This window comes from Grammomys surdaster, unplaced genomic scaffold (genome assembly GCF_004785775.1).
Source record: "Grammomys surdaster isolate TR1022 unplaced genomic scaffold, NIH_TR_1.0 166, whole genome shotgun sequence".
Lineage (NCBI taxonomy): Eukaryota > Metazoa > Chordata > Mammalia > Rodentia > Muridae > Grammomys > Grammomys surdaster.
Genome location: NW_021604614.1, coordinates 9,406,824 through 9,424,421, shown reverse-complemented (window position 1 = coordinate 9,424,421; position 17,598 = coordinate 9,406,824). Strand labels below are relative to the sequence as shown.

Below are 17,598 nucleotides of genomic sequence, written 5' to 3'. Positions count from 1 at the left end.
TTTTTTCTCCTAAACTTAATGGTTTGGCTGGACTAGCTGGCCAGGAAGGCTTAACAGTTCCTCTGTCTCTGCCCCTCAAGTGCTAGGACCACGGACCACAGCCACAAGCCACCATGTACTGCCTTTTTTTTTTTTTAAGATTATTGAGATCTGAACTCTGGTCCTCAAGTTTCCATGTCAAGCACTTTACTCAGCCACCAACTCTGAGTTTTACATGTGTCGACTTTACATCATTGAACCTAATAATTCTGTAATTAGTGGACCACCCGGAATCGATGGCTATTTCCTGAAGGACTCCATGGCTTTGGTCTTTGTGGGTGTGGGCTTTAGAACTTCTAACTCTTATGTTCTAAATCACTGCGCAGACTAACAGCCTGGATAACAGCAGCCTGTTACTGATTTAAACTTCTTCCCTTCTCTTCCTTAGTGACAGAAAGCCGAGGGGTCATGGATAATATACAGAGATTCTCTTCATTGCCGCCATACCTGCCCGTGAGCTTCCAGGTCCTCAGAGCCGAGACTGCCTTCTTCCTGAAGGAGGCCAACCCTGACCCACTGAGGAATGCCAGCCTACAGTCCAGGGTGGAGTCTTTTTTCACCTACAAGGCCCAGCAACCCCCAGTATTAAACGCCAGCTATGGGCCGTACTCTGCAGAAAAGGTCATGCCTCTGGACTTGATGTTGAACCCCAACTTTCTGGGCCCAACCAACAAGTTTCCTTTTGACTGGAGGCTGAAGGCCTACATCCTCCAAGAGAAAGTCTACCTGAGCCATCCCAAAGTGCAGGTACTCTTCCACATTGTGGGCCGAGACTGGGATGACCACAGAGACAAGAAGCTGCCCTGCCTGCGAGTCTTTGCTTTCCGAGACACCCGAGAGGTTCGAGGCAGCTGCCGGTTGGGTGGGGCCCTGGGGCTGTGTGTGGCCCAGCTAGAGATGCTGACGGGCTGGTTCAATCCCCCAACGGTGGTATCTGGGCGCAGAAGGCCCATAGAGCAGCCAGAGAGGACTCCTGTGGAACTGTATTATGCTGTACAGCCAGGGGATGAGCGAGGCGACTGCACCGGTGGTGACACCAGAAAAGACAATGCCATTCGTCCAGGAAAGGATGGACAGGAGGACAGGACATCCCACTTACAGAAGATTGGCACCATTAGTCTTTACCGCACCCAGGACAGCACCCAGCTCAGTGAACTGCGCCTGGATGGCAACGTGGTCATCTGGCTGCCCTCACAGCCCGTCAAGCAGGGAGACATAGTCACTGCATCTGTCACCATTGCCAACAACTCTACTGTGGACCATTTCATCCTAAGGTAGGCACCCAGGCTGGCATCTGGTTGTAGTGTGTCTAGACTAAATCTGACTCCACGCACAAGGGTTTGGGTAATTGCTACCTCCCAAGGGATCTGCCCCCTAGTACAGAAGCTAGTGATTCCAAGCTCAGATGTGCTGGGAAGCTGTTCTTAGGCTGTGTTTGTTGTGGGTGATGAACGGGAAGAGGCTAGTAGGTGGCCTCTTTTTCTCTACCAGTTAAAGAATTAAAATTCAGGAAAACCACCACACAAGATCAATGCCTTTACTTGCAAATGTTATAGACTTCTCAGATAAAGGCTCCCCAGAACTGGGGAGACCACCCACTTTAAGAGGCTTGGGGTGTTTTTGACTTTAGGATGTCACACCCAACGATTGTTCTTCCTCTTTCACGTTTTTTCTATTGATCCAAAGGTTATGTGCCCTTCTGTAACAGAGACGGACTTTCCCTGTCTGTAATGTCGATAGACTGGGTTGAGGGTGGGTGCCCCAGCAGTTGTAGAGAGACCCATCACCACAAGAGGGGGTGTGTTGGGTAAATGGCTTATGTTTCAGAAGTGTTGGGCGGTGAGGGCTAAAGGCCACAGAGAAATGGAAACTTACTGCCTGTTGGGAAGAGGAGGGGATGCAAAAGCCGTGCAAAAACTCCTCAAAACGGGTTCCTTGTGTGTGCTCTTCTACCATCCGAGAGCCCAGGGCCTTGGGAAAGTAAAGCGGAAGGAGTTCAATGCTGTAGTGGTAGGGTCTTTGACCCGAGGGTTTCATCAGACTGGACAGGGAGACTAACCTTTCTTTGACCTCATTTGCATATCCATGGATGCAGGTTGAGTTACGACCTTGCACCTTCATACCGGTCCAGGAATATTGATACCTTCTGGTCTGTATCTAAGAAAAGGGTGTTGAGTCCTACAGTCTTGTTTCACTGGTTTTGTGGTTCCCTTTGGTAGCGAGAGCACCTCAAGTGAGTTAAGGTGTACTCCTAGCAAACTGGCAGATGGGCCTTATCTTGGGAAGCTGGCCTCCATTGCTGCGGGCTCCACCCAGGGTATCTAGCGGAGTGCTCGAGGACCGCTTCTCACAGTGAGGGCTTTGGTGCTCAGCTCAGTACACCTGCTTTCTCACATGCTTAGGGGAAGCACCTTGAGGTAGTGCTTCTTCAAACCAGCCCAGGAGCTTCCTAAGAGGGAAATACAAGCGACGCTTTGTCTTCAAGAAATGCTGGAAAGTACGAGATTCAAAATAGAGGGATTTTGATAGCGAGTGAGAAAGTCTTTGGTTATAATTGCTGCAGCTACATTTAGTTTTTTTTTGTTGTTGTTGTTGTTTGTTTTTTTTTAAATAATGTCAGATGATTTGCTTGGGGGTGGGGAGATGTTTTCAAAACAGAATGCCAGAGTGCTATCTCGCACTTCAGTGACATCCTGTTCTTGTAGTCTGGCTGCGAGGGTGGCTGTTTTTTTTAAGGTTTTGTATGTGTGTCATCTAAAGAATTGAAATTCAAAGATTTTGATACATTCCTAAAGGGATTTATTATTCCTCCAGGTTCAAATAATCATTTGCTGAGAGCCCTGTCTTAGCAATATACTTACTTTCTTGTTCCTGTGGCATCCAAGAATCAAACTTCCAACCCAGGGTCTCATCCATGCTTGTTAACTGAGTGTTCTATGGCTCTGGCTGTGCCCTCGGCTGATGCTGCAGGTCCTGATTTTCTGTTGCTCTGGGTGTCATTAAAGGATTTAGGATACCTCTTCAGAAAACCCATGTCTTTTACAGGGCTGAAATGGATGGGTTCGGGGAGTTCCCTCTGGAGCCGTGTCTGTGGCTTCTGCCAAGTGTCAATATGGGACCAAGATGGTGGGAATTTAGAGTGAAGGTCCAGCTTCACTCCCCTGCCCTGTCCCCCTCCCCCAGCTGATCAGGAAAAGTTACTGAGCTAAAATCTGAGTTCATGGTTTTGCCTGGGGCTTCTAGATCTTATAAATTGAATACACACAACGGTGCTGCCTAGGGGACATGGGGACAGAAGGCAGCCACAGCGCTTCAAGGGAGTTGTGACATAGAGACACCTTTGTTGTCCTCCAGTTGTGTGAAATAGCTCTCTTTCTCTCTCTCTCCCCCCCCCCCCAGAAAGTGCAGCCTCTACCCTGTTCAGGGTGAATCTGAGCACCCTGGGCAACCTGGATCTAAGGCTCAGGCAGTCTGGTAGCAGGGAGTAGGCACTGGTCTAGCTATTGCAGAAGACATCTAGATTTTTCATCCTAAAGCCAGGACCTCTGTTCCTGACATGTACAGCCTGAATGGCATGCCAGGCTTTCCCTCACAGCCTCGATTTGCTTATCTTAAAAGATAAATTCAATGATCTTACCTACTTCCCCAGGTCTGTAATGATTCTGAATTTGTGGAACCGTCATACCCGTGTCTGGCACATAAAAATATTGAATATTACTGATGGATTTAAAAAAAAAAAACTATAAAAGCTCACTGAGTTCTATTTGAGCAGCGGAGGGACATTGTGCTGTACTTCTCGAGCTCCCAGGTTTGTCCCCCAAGCTGTATTGATCACCATTTCACCCCAGCTTTGGTAGGAAGGATTGTCTTCCTAGAAAGCAGGGCTTTTGGAGCACGGGAGGTGGTAGAGCACTCCTTGTGTTCACATTTTTCTGACTCAATGCTTTCTAATCATGAGTCATGGCAGGCTTCATGCAAGGAGATAAGCCTTGTTCACACGCAAAGATCGTGTGTCCTCTGGCTTTACACTTTATACAGAGTTCCTTAGTACAGAAGACCCAGCACGTGTGCTCGTACATACACACACACACACACACACACACACACACACACACACACAGACACACACAGAGGAATGCACATGTGAACACATGTCTCAGTTCTGGATCCCAGCAACCAAGAGGAAAAGCAGTGTCTTGAGAATCTATCCTGGAGTTATCCAGTCTCATTTCAAAACCCCAACTTCGCTATTTGAAAATCTTATAAAAAATAAAAGGGGACCAGAGAGATAGCTGGGCAGTTAAGAGCACTTAACTACTTTTACAGAGGACCTAGGTTCAGTCCCCAGAACCTACATAGTGGCTCATAAATGCCAATAACTCTAGATCTAGGGGACCTAATACCTTCTTTTGGCTTCTGTGAACTTGTGCATGTATGTGGTACATATAAACTCACATATACAAATATACATTAAATAAATAGATCAATAAATAAATATTAAAAGGCGAAAGGGGGCTGGGAGTTATGGTCACACCTTTGGCATGCTAGCAGGAGGACAGGAGTTCAGGTTGCCATGGCAGCTCACCTGCAATTCCAGCCTTGGAAGACAGAGAGAGCCCAAGGCAGAGCTAGCTAGTAGACCAGCAGGTTGTTGTGACCTCTGGGGTGACTGAGAAACTCTGCTTCTATGAATAAGGTGTTAGAGAGATGAAAGATAGTTCCCAGCATCCTCCTTGGGCCACCATAGGCCTATACACTTGCTGAAATGTGCACACACACATGAAGAAAGATGCATTCGCATACATGCATGCCCCAAATAGATGAAACATGGAAACAAGGAATATCATAAAGTAGAATATCATAAAGTGAGGAGGAGGGTTATAAAAAATATAGATGTCTGGGGGGTTTCTGATACTTAGCTTTGAGTTAACCAAATGTCCATTCTGAGAGTTTATCTTATGGTATTTCATTCTGTCTTCTCTATGTTTCTCTATTCAGTATCTCAAGTCTTTTTACCTCCTTATTCTCCAAACTTCTGTGTGTCTTTAAAAAAAAAAAAAATCTGGGCATGGTAGTATACACCTTTAACCCCAGCATGCAAGAGGCAGAGGCAGGTGTTCTCTGTGAGTTCAAGGCTAGCCTGGTCTCACAGCAAGTTCAGGCCTGCCAGATCTACACAGTGAGAGCCCATCTCAAAACCAAAACTCATTTCTTTTATTTTAATGACTCTCTCCCAGGAGTCACCCAGTGATATACCTTTGCCCATCTTTGCCACTCCATCCATCCCTTAATTGCAAGGCCACAATTGGGCACTTTTAACCACATTGCATGTAATACTTGGATTAAGAAATTTGGCTATAGCCGGGAGGTGGTGGCGCACACCTTTAATCCCAACACTTGGGAGGCAGAGGCAGGTGGATTTCTGAGTTCGAGAGTTCAAGGCTAGCCTGGTCTATAGAGTAAGTTCCAGGACAGCCAGGGCTACACAGAGAAACCCTGTCTCAAAAAAACCAAAAAAAAAAAAAAAGAAAGAAATTTGGTTATAAGGCACATTATCCCTTTCAAGTTTATTCATGACCGAGGACATTTTCAAAGGGGAAGGAGTCCAATTGCCACAAGCAGATTTTAGAAGAAATGTCCTGTTGTCTTTAAGAGATAGAGCCAGTGGACAGATGAGATGAAACCTTCGCCTGTGTGGGGTTCCCTCTTCTCAGGCCCTGGATTTGGAGGATGATCCTGTGTCATTGATGGGCCATGCATACTCTGCCCACTCCGCTGATCAGATGCCATTGAACATCTGGACTAGGAAGTGACCACAGCATTTGGGCACAGTTACCACACAGCCTGGAGGATGACAGGGACTGCATTCCCAACATTATATACCTCAGATGAGCAGGCATGCTCAGACAGGAGACACTTTAAGCTGGGAGCATCCCAGGGTCCCTTGAAGACTGTAGCATTTAGCCAATAAGGTGGAGCTTTGCTCACATAACTTACCCCGCAAGGAGCATTGTTGAGCCCTGAGCCCTACAGGGCAGGCAGGAAGGCTCTGTGCCTCATGAATGTGAGAAGCTCAGTGGAGGATGGTATCCCCCATGCTCAGGATCACGTAGCTCTTCCTCCACAAGGGGAGCTTGGTTCTCCATGCCCTCCCCCCCACAATTAACATCTTGAGAACAGGTATGCTCTTGAGCAAATGAAAGGCTTGCATTCTCCAAGTCATGGATGGGTTGGTTGATTGACTAATACATGTTTGTCTGAGTTGTATGTGATGCATGCACATGCAACTGGGCCATGTTTGCCGAGGTCAGGGCTGGATATTGGATATCTTTCTCCATCACTCTCTACCTTACTTCCTTGAGACAGGGTCAGTGTCTCTCAGGATCCACCGATTTCTAGCACCCACTGTTGGGACTACAGTCACTACCAACCATACCAGCTCTTTACATAGGTGCTGGGATTTCAAACTTTTTAAGCTGAGATTGTGTGTGTGTGTGTGTGTGTGTTCTTACGTATATATTCTTCCACTGGCTCATAGTCAGCCTACAAAGGGCTATACTTTTAGAGCAAATTCTTTCTTCCTCTCCCAGCAGGTATCAGCTCCTCAGCTAGGAGTGGGACTTTGTGCCCACCTCCCACCTCCTTGCTGGGATTTTATCTGGGCTGAACTTACAAAGGTCTTGCATATGCTGTCTTAACTACTGTTGAGTTCGTATGTGTAAACTGTCCTGCTGTGTCTTGAAAACGGTTTCTCTGTAGCCATCCACAGCCTCTGGCTCTTACAATCTTTCTGCCTCTTCTTCCTCAGTAAGCCTGAGCTTTGGAGGAAGAGGATGTGTTGTCTGTGTCCCATTTCTGAGCACCCCACTGTCTCTTACGCTCTGAATGCTGACCTGTCGTGGGTCCCTATGTTAATCCCTAGCTACTGCAGAGAGTAATTTCTCGGTTGAGAGTTGAAAGCGTAACTAGTCTATGGGTATTCGGATAAATTATTAAGAGTCGATTTAATAGTCTGTTCATTTAACAGAGTGTTAGCAGTACGTTCTTCTTAGGGCCTATGGCTTGTTTAGACACAGATTCCTGGCCCAAGTAGTCATGACAGGTATGGGCTTTATCTTCTGGAGCAGGCCTTAAATCCAAGCAGAAAGTGATTGGTTACACCCCTGGCATATATACCACGATTGCACTAGTGGGTAACTCTTGCCAGGTGGGTCGTTACCTTGAATGGTTCACAGCTAGGTAAGATTGGTGCTTACTTTTCTCTACCAGTCACAGACATTCTAGCATTATGAAAGCTATCCAGTGGGGATAAAGCTTCCTGGTGAATACTTGCTTGATTTTTCCATGTTCTCACATGACTCAAGAGTGTGACATCTTCAGCAATAGTGTCTTCCTGTTAAGTTCTAGAAGGGTAATCAGGAGTGTTGGCAATAACCTGTGGTGTTTGAAATGTCTATCAACCTTATTGGCCAATATATCCAAAAGAGACAACACGTTCCTGGTACTAGGATCTCTGGTGTCTAGTAGTGGCATTGTCATCCTGCTATAGGGTAATCTGCTTAAAAAAAAATATATATATATATAGTATAATTATAATTAATATATTATATAATATTAATAGTTATTATGACTAATATGAAATAATAAATAAATCATATAAAATAATAAATAATATGAATATATGTAATATATAATGAATATAATATAGCTATAAATTGAGTATAAATTAAATATACAAAATAAATATATAAAATATGTATTCCATATACTTTATATATATCATATATTTAATACAATATGTGATATATTACTATATCATAATATTGTATACCATATATAATTTATATAATACATATAAATATATAGGGGTGAGAATATATATGTATACACACATACATATATATATATATACACACACACACACACACACACACTCATAGCCTTGTCTTGCAGAGCTGGGACCATAAAATGGGCAAGGAATGCAGTAGTCTGAGGTGGGTGCAGAGGCGATGCCCCTTCCAACTCTCACTCTGGTATATGAACACTGATGACTAAATTGCTAGCTGTGATTTCTGTGACTGGTGATTGGGGCACAGTCACCACAGATAGTGACTCCAGTCCCTGACCAAGTCAGCATGGCCTCAGTATAATCTATATATGTTTCAATAAATAAATAAAAACAATCCTACTGTGATATGTTCTCAGCATGTTCCAGTCAATAAATACAAAAGGTGAATGCAGGAAAGTGGTTAAGGTGATATACATCATGTGACTTCCTATACAAGAGGACTGGAAGAGTATCAGTTCCCAAGCAGAGGAGGTGAGTTACTTTCTAAGAGCTTAGCTGACTAATGGCACCGAGGCTGGCCCCAACTCCTTTATGAGGGCTAGGGAAGGTTATTCCAGTAGAGTTAGTTTGTAACCAGCCAGGGCAAAGGGCAGAGTCACCAGCCCCCACCAGTGTTCTTAGGGTAGGATCCTACACAGTGGCACAGAGGACACCAGTGTCCACAGAACCATCATCATTGTGAATCAGCAAATATTAGGTACCTGTTTAGTAGAAGAAGAATTAAGCCCTCAAAAGGAATTAAATCACATATGCTGTTGTGTAAGTGAACCTCAAACATAAGATGCTGAGAGAAACCACACGCAAATGACTCTCGTGTCTGAGATTCCATTTGTATGGGATGTCTTGGACAGGCAAATCAGAAAGGGGAAGTTATCAGTGACCAGGACATATAATGAGAAGGGAGTGATGTCAGCCTCTGGGGCTGGTTAGAGGATCCTGAATTAGACAGTCATGAGGGTTGTAAGTACATTACACAGTTCTAAATCCATCAGCGTGCCTGCTTGCCGTGGCCAACCTTTAGGGTATATATCACACCCATGGAGCTAAAAGAAGCAGGAGCTGTAGGCCCTGGATACACAAATGCTGCTTCTGAAAGGATTGGCCACTCGACAGTCTCAGCAACTGGTGACAAATGGAAAGTTTACTGCCAAACTTTGTGGCTTTAATGACAAGCCAGAAATGGGAAGTATTATGGTTCCATTTCTGTTGATGTGATAAAATAGCCTGACAAGTAAGTTAGAAAAAGAAAGGATTTATTTGGCTTATAATTCCAGGTTTACAGTCCATCATTTTTGGGGAGTCAGGGCCAGGAACTTGCATAGTTAGTCATATCACATCTGCAGTCAAGAGCATAAGGGATAAACAAATCTGTTACTTGCTCCCAGCTGGCTTTCTCTTTTCTTATATTGTTCAAGATGCTGTGCCTAAGGAATGATGCCGCCCACAATGGGCTAAGTCTTCTTATGTCATTTAGACAATTCACCCACAGTCATGCCCACAAAAGAGTCTGATCTAGATAAATCCTCATTAAGAATCTCTTCCATAGGGCTAGATAAATTGTCCAGTGGTTATCTTGCAAAGGTCATAAGAGCAGTTCCCAGCACCCACATGGTAGCTCCCACCTGACTGTGACTCCAGCTCCAGAGGCTCTGACACCTTTTGGCCTCTGCAGGCACGTGCACTCATGTGCACATACATGCATACATGCAGAAGCACACACATTCACATAATTTAAAATATTATTTTGAGAAGATTCTCCTCCCAGGTGACTTCTAGGTTGTGTTAAACCAACTGTCACAACAGGTGGCAGCCACTTTCCGGCTGTCACAGCACAGACACAAATATCTGCCAGTGACCTTTTTGTGTCCCCAGAACCTGTCATAACTCCAAGAAGTAATAATTAGGGACTACAGAGATGGCTCAGTTGCAAAAGTGCTTCCTACACAAGCAGGGGACCTGAGTTTAGATCCCAGAACCCACAGAAAAAAGTAGGGTGGTACAATGAAGTGTGTCTATAATCCTATCATGGTGGAAGCAGGTCAGAGGCTCCATGGATCTCACTGACCAGCCAGTCTATCTGAATTTATGAGCTACAGGTTCAGTGAGATATACTGTCTCAAAAAAAAACAAGATGGAAGGTAGTGGAAGAAGACCTTGTTGTCAACATTTGGCCTCTACCTACCTACACATTCGTGAGCTTGCATGCACACCCCCACAAAAAGTAACCATGTGTTCCCTGTATCTGTCATGACAATGGGCTCCAAATTTTGTGACTAGAAGCAGCAAAGCTTCCTTCACTCACAGGTTTGGAGGTCAGAAATTAAAGCACCCCAAAGTCTCTAGAGAAAAAATCCTTCCCGCACTTTGTAACTCCTGGTGTCTCCTGGATGTGTGGTCCTCTCATCCTTAGCATGTGGCCGTGTTACTCACTTCAGCTTCTGCCCATCACACATTGCCTCCTGTCGCTGCTTTGTGGTTTTTATAACCCAGGTCCCCTTTCCTTCCTCTTCAAAGGATACTGTCATTGGGTGCAGAGTTCACTAACCTGTAATAACTCACAAAGACTCTGTTCCTAGATGGGTCTCATTGTGAGTGTGCATATGGGCGTGTGCTCAGGAATGGGGTTGCATTGACCCAACCACAGGGAAGATGTTTCTAAACCTCTGGCACTGTTCTCTGGCTCCTTTGAGTGCTGCCTCGCCCCTTGGCAGCACCAGCCATGTGCCCCACAGGGAAGTGCCAGAGTTTTGAAGTAGGTCTCTCCCTTCCCCGCCTCTATCCAGCCCGGCACCCTCAAATCCACTCCTCTTAATTGCTGAGTGCAGACTGCCTGATGCTGTTATAATTCAATTTCACAGAGTCATCTTTTTTTCTTCTGATCTCTTTCATGTTTGAGGAGTTGAAGAAGAAAAAAAAAACCCACAACTCCTCAAAGACATTTTTTCCAGATACCTGGTAATTTTTCTGTTTCTGCATTTCCAACTGGCCATGAAGCTGTGAGGCCAAAGAAGGGCTAGACTGTTCTCAAACACCCCATTATCGGAGGAGACCTTAAAACACAATCAAGTTTGCATTGATGGCATATTAAGAGAAAAATCAGAAAATTCTGGAGTTGTGTTTACCCGTCTGTTCTCTGCCGGCGTCCATTTTCCTCCCCATCAAATGCCTCCAAAGGCAAGGGCTTGTTTTCATTTTCTTTGGCTTGTCATTTTAAATGCATTCTCCTGGAACAGACAAAAGGAGCAATTTTTTTTTCTACTTGGGAAGAAGCAAAGAAGTAGTTTCCTGCTCCAGCCCCAGTCCCCTCCCCAACTCCTCCAAAGTACATCTGTGTTGCCAGGCAGCCCAGCCCTGGTGCAGACTTTCAGAGCTATTTGCTGTTGTGGGAAACATTTGAACAGCAAATTGACTCCAGCTCGGAACAGAGAGGAACCAGAGGGCCCTCCTGACCCACCACCCGCTGCCTTTGTTCCACATTCTTTAACCCACTTAAAAGTCATCTTGGCTCTCAAGTTCCCCAAACTATGCCTTTGACTGTGGTGCACAGTTTAACCCATAAGGAGTGTGCCTGTGGCATCTGGTCTCTTTCTGGTTATGTCCAGTGAGCAGAGGGGCTAGAAGGACCAAGTCGTAATTGCAGCAGAGAGGTTTCTTAGTCTTTTTCTGCATTTGGTTTCTTTGGTGGTGGTGTGCGTATGTGTGTGTATGCATGCATGTATGTATATGTGTATATGTGTTTGTGTGTTAGTGCATGTGTGTGTTGCTTGTATTCACATATGTATGTGCATATGTGTGTATTACTGTGCATGTATATATGTGTCCAATATATGTTGCATGTAGGTCTACATATTTGTGTGTATTATAGTGTATATGTAGTGTATGTGTATTTGTTTATATGTATATGTGTGCATGTATATTATACATGTATGAATGTGTGTTTATACATATGTTAGTGTCCATGTATATGTATGTGTTCATATACGTATGTGTATGTATGTATGTTAGCATGCATGTGTGTATGTACATGTATAGTGTGGCGTATGAATATGTATTGTCAGTGTGTCTATGTGTGTACATTGTGAGTGGGTAGCATCCATAAGTATGTATGTATGTCTAGTGTATGTTTGTGCATATGTGTGTTCTTGTGTATGAGCTGCTCACCTGTTTATACATGTCTGTGGAGAGAGAGGGCAACCTCAGGTTTCTCTACTTAGGAGTTCTAGCCACCCGTTTGATTTTTGGTTGGTTTTGGTGGTTTTGTTCTGGGATTTTTTTTTTTTAAAAAAAATGAGGCAGGCCTCTCAGTATCTCACCACTCGCCCCATAGGCTGGCCCACCAGGAGCCTCCAGGAATCCACTCATTTTTACCTGCCAAGTGCTAGAAACCCAGTCACATAGCACCATGCCCAACATTTTACGTGAGCGCTCGGTTTGAACTCAAGGCCTCGTCCTTGTATACGCAGCATGTTCCCAGCTGGAGCATCTTCCCAAATCTGCTTTCCATTCCTGGACTCTGGGCCTCACAGTGCTGCTGAAGCTGGCTTTGAACACACCATGTAGCATAGACTGGTTTCAGACTTACAATCCTTTTGCCTCAGCCTTGGCAGTGCAGGAACAACCCAATGGGTGCCACTGTGCCCAGGGCAATGTTCTTGGAATTTTCAGGTGTTAGTGCATTAGCTATTCTGTTGGTCTGACGTTGGTTCTCTGAGGATCCTGAATGTTAGGTAGATGAACTATATGTCTTGTTTCCCCTCAAGAATCATTAGCCAAGTCCAACTCTTGGCCAGAGGGGAAAAGGACATTTACAAAGTTTGATGATGATGCAGGCTGCCATTCTAGCCTGTGCTTCCTGAGTTCTTAGAAGAGCTGAGCGTGTGCCTCAGAGTCTCCTCTGGCCAGGTGGGTTAGAGTCTACCTCAAAGGCATGGGGAACTCTGTCTAGAAAGGCAGGTCCTGAGTTATAGGAACAGGGAAGTAAACAGAAGAAAGGTATTCAGCAGACAGGGACAAGGGAGACGGCTGCAACTCTCAGCTTTCCAGGTCTCATCCACCTTCCTTCTCCCAGAGTTGGGATCCTTGTCTCTCTCTTGCTTCCTCTCTCCATGGTCTCTCTATCCATCTTATAGAAAGAGCTTTCTTCCTCTGTTTTCTCCCTGGAGAACACCTAGCTGGGAGACCAGGATGCCCCTGCCCTGATAGACGCATTCACAACGGTGATGTGCCAAAGGCAGGGGCCACAACTCACCTTCCTTAAGATCCCTGCGCCCACTGCCACATTGCTGTGACACGACAGTCTGACAATCTGTTAGCTTGCTTCTCTTCTCTCGAGTTTCCCAGAGGGATCTTTGAAAATAGAACTGGCTGCAGACAAAAAGAATGTGAAGTCTTTTATGCTAGTCTTGCTGAGTGCAGCCAGGATGGAACCTGTGGGCTCCAAGCAACAAAGCTCCAAGTCCTTTTGGACGCTGTGGCTTGGGTGGTCTTTGTGGGCTCCTGAACAGTTGTGTCTCCATGGCACTTGGAAAATAACTCGGTCCTTTCAACAGACAACCCTACAGATGACAATCTGGGGCCACTGAGAGGAGAGGCATGTGTCCATCACACATACCTCGGTTACAACTGAACTGGTGAGGGTATTTGCATCCAGAAGTGTCTGGGCTTGAATGACATCCCTTTGGCACAGATTGTCATTACCTCTCTCATTTTCTGCTCGGGGAGCCCCAGTGGCTCCTGCCTCTTGCCCTTCGTAGAGTCTAAAGTAGATGTCTCTCTTATAATGAGTCCAGTAAATGGCCTGTAATTGAGTTGCTTTGACTTTGTTTGGGCCACACAGCCATCTCTAATCTATTTACAGTGGCCAGCGAATGCAAGTGTGTTTACCCACCAGGCAATTCTTAAAGCGGGAAGAGGTGAATAAATCTCACCAAAGCATGTTAAGGGCGTGTGCATATAGGGTCATCTGGGAAAGAAATGAAATGGAGGTGCTAGGAGGAAGGGGGGTGTCTCGTGAGTGGGGCAGGAGCTAGCAGTAGATATGCACTCTGGCTACAGCCTCACAGAAGAGATAATCTCAGAGACAGGTCCTGAGGTTCAAAGCCAGCACTACAGTTTCCCAGCTGTGTGACCAGGACTGGTTCCTTAGCCCCTCTGAGCCTCGATTTCTGCATGTGGATAATCACAGTACCCATGTCCAATGGTATCTGGAGACGTCAATCAGATAGAGTTTTAGTACATTAGGCACCTATTACACTTTTAATAAATAGTAACTATTTTTATGTTACTATTACTCTTATCAACACATTTGTTTTCTTGAAACCCCACAAAGGCACACTGAGCCTTCTTTCTGATTGAGAGCCGAGTATAGCTGGGGGGACCTGACTGGTGGACTGCCATCTCTAAGGCAAGATCAGCATACTTAGGGAAGACAGTTGTCCTTGCTTTCATTGAGATCAGCCAAGGATTGGTTTCACCCCACTTCCCCAGAGATTCTTGATAGTATATGTGGATGTTTTTAGCTGTTGACCAAAGAATAGGAGAAGTTGCTACTGGTGAGTGGAAGCTAGTGGGGACAGTATTAGATACATAACAGTGTACCAGGCATCCTGCTTCTCTCTTGAGAATAAAATAAAAGCGTTCAACAGAGCTGCCCATAACCACCAAGGTGAGAGTCACATACAGTTGCTTCTCAGACTCAAGAGCCCGTGCATGTCACAGAGACTCATATCTGTATCCTGTATGACGTTTAAACGCTTCCTGATAAGGACAGAGCATCCCTTCTTGATGAGGCAAGGGCTCTGTTTCCCACATGTTGCCTGAGTATAATATGGCCAGGAGCCATTGACACAGAGGCCAGTTTTCCTGTTTATCAAAGACCAGGGGCCTGGTCTAGTTAGCCTAAAACTTTGTAATGAGTCCCTCTTAACATCTCTGCTTAAAAAAAACAAAAAACAAATGATTATCTGGATCACTCAGACGGAAACTGTCCTTGCTATCGGCTTGCACTTCACTCTCGGGTCCCTTTATTATCTGTTAATGAACACTTCCTGGAACAAGGCTCGGTCACGTGACTGATCTCGGAGCCCCTGGATCTGTGTCAGAGTCTCTAAGATGAATGACTTAAAGATGGAGTCCAGATGACAATTACGTCATCCCGAAATGCACATTGGGAAGATGAGTCACACATGATGACTGAGTTAAAAATGGGAGTTTGGGAGGTCACGTTTTTTTGGCTCAGCGGAGCAGTTGGATGCGAGGGGTGCTGAGGGAGGGAAGCAGCCTGGCTCCTCCTCACTCGTCCGTGAAGAATTGAGGGAAATATTTCTTCCTACCTCCTTCCAACAACAAACCTCCTGTTGGTATTTAACTCTATAATGGCTCCCAACATAATGGGTGTGCTATTGTTACCCACTGTAGCTATTACCATATTGTGGTTCTTCTCAAGATTGGGAGATGCGAGTGACTTTCTACTTAGACCAAGTCGGACACATTATGTATCTATTGCAAACGGATGTGTTCTTTACCATACTTCTCACTGTGTCTTCTGAAAACTTCCCTGCTTTCACTGTCCCTGTAGGTGGTCCCACACTCTTCCTCTCTGGTCATGACTCTTCATTTGCTCAAAGAAAAAAGTTTAATTTAATTGTTTGCTTAGCATCTTTAGTTAAAAAGATTTATTTATGTGTGTGGGTGTTTGCCTATATCTGTTTGTGCACTATGTGTGTGCAGTGCCCTTAGAGGCCAGAAGAGGGCATTCACATCCCCTGGACTTAGAGCCACCAAGGGTGCTGGGACTCAAACCTGGGTCCTCTGCAAGAAGAGCCAATGCTCTTAACCACTAAGTTTTTCCTCCAGGCTAAGCATCTTTCATTTTTAAATTGGGCAAGATATTTGGGCTTGTTCTTCTTTAAATAAATGAAGGTTTTGCTAAACTGCATGTAAAATGAGTCAAATCAAACTTGGCAGCAAGAAGCATCATCAGGACCCTAGCAGGCAGCCTCACCTCTGGGAGGAACCTTGAGATCTTTGGGAGCTCAGGAAGGAAACGAGTGCTTGTCTCTGTCTCTGGAACAAGGAGGCTTCAGAGTTCCCCTGCTCCCAACATGACAGAAAAGGGAAGTGTGGAGAGATGGATGCCAGGATGAAAGGAGCCCTGAGCCTCTGCAGTTCCTAGCACCTCTTGTGCAGGACAAACAGATACAGAGGCAACTAAAAGAAGAAAGCTATCATTGTGATCAGCAGAGGGGAGACATGCTATGGTCTTCCTGAGAAGTCTTCTATGCCTCAAACCGTGCCCATTGCCTTTGAAGAGCATGACTCTTCAACTCCCACCAACAGCTTAAGCAAGGGAGTTGCAATTGTACAACAGCGCCCCCTGGAGGCTGTATGTGTAGCAGGGCCTGAGGTTTCCACAAAGCAATACACACATGCACCCAAACAGGTGTGTCACCCTCCTCAGACTAGCTGCTTACACTGCTGCTGCAGACAGCTTCCTCTTCAGCCGCCTGAGCCAGCTTGTGTGTCACCTTGGATGATACTCAGCCTGTCTAGGGACATTCATTCCTCTTCCAGCCCTGTATCTGGCCAGATGGCGATTCAGAAAGGGACAGCGGTAGCTCTGCCGAGAGCGCTAGTTGCTTCCTGGCCTGTAGGCTGGAGCTGCTGGGATGACATGAATGCGTCCAGCAACAGGGATGCAGCTTCTCCCTCAGAAGGGAAAGGAAGAGGCCAACCAAGATGCCCAGTGTCACTGTAGGCATCTCCCACAGGCAGAGAAACCCTTTGCTTTGTGGCATGCTCTGGTGGCTTTAAATGAGAAGCAGGTGCTGGGATTATTTCTAGCAATTGGCGTTTGAATCTTCACTCATGTGATCGGTGATCTTGCCTTCTCCTTGATGCCACTCAAATGGGACCACAGTGGAGGCTGGCCAGCAAGGCTCATCCTGGTTCAGCCTTTTAGTTATAGGGAAGTTTGAGCCACCACAAGCCTCAGTCTACCCATATGGAAATAGAACCTGAGGTATCAATGTCCTCTGTCATCTTTGACCCATTGCAACTTACCTCTTCCCTCCATAGGTGGAATTCTTGTTGATTTCTGGTTTATTTTCCCCTCTCCTGGCTTCTGTTCTGTTCTAATTTTTTATTCCTTTGCAGTGATAATACACTCTGACCAAAGGGAATTTGGGGACGAAAGGTTTGTTTTAGCTTATGATTGTTGGTCACAATCCATCATTGAATAAAGTCAAGACAGGAACTCAGGGAGGAATCTGAAGGCAGGATCCATGGAGGATGCTACTTGCTGGCTCATGCATAGGGTCATGCTTTCTTAATGGCTCAGCATCAGCTGCCTAGGGATGGTGCTGCCCGCAGTGTACTGGACCCTTCCATATCAATGAACAGTCAAGATAACCTTCTACCGTCACACCCACAAATGAATCCTATAGAAAGTCATTCTCTTGAGACATTTTCCAGGTGAATTCTAGGCTGTGTCAAGTTGACAGTTACGCTAACTACTAACAAGGATGTGTTCTTTCAAAAAACTGTCATGTTTGAACATAACCTCACACAACTTTTCAGTGAGGTTTATTCTCCAAGGAAAATGGATCTGAACCCTTCAACACCATGAGTACTCTGGAAAATAAATTGAAGGAAAGGCTTGTGGCAGGGGAGGGGGCTGTCTGGAGGAGAAGAAAATCATCAAGAAATGTGAC

General features: G+C 45.4%; 1 protein-coding gene across 1 annotated transcript in view; it reads left to right on the top strand.

The window, feature by feature from the left end:
- The first annotated feature begins 214 nt into the window (after nucleotides 1-214).
- Nucleotides 215-17,598, top strand: part of Tmem132c (transmembrane protein 132C) — a 197,912-nt gene continuing 180,528 nt past the window's right edge. The window contains exons 1-2 of the mRNA XM_028765945.1: nucleotides 215-317; nucleotides 428-1,313. Coding sequence (XP_028621778.1) covers nucleotides 215-317; nucleotides 428-1,313 — 989 coding nt within the window. The remainder of the gene's footprint in view (nucleotides 318-427; nucleotides 1,314-17,598) is intronic.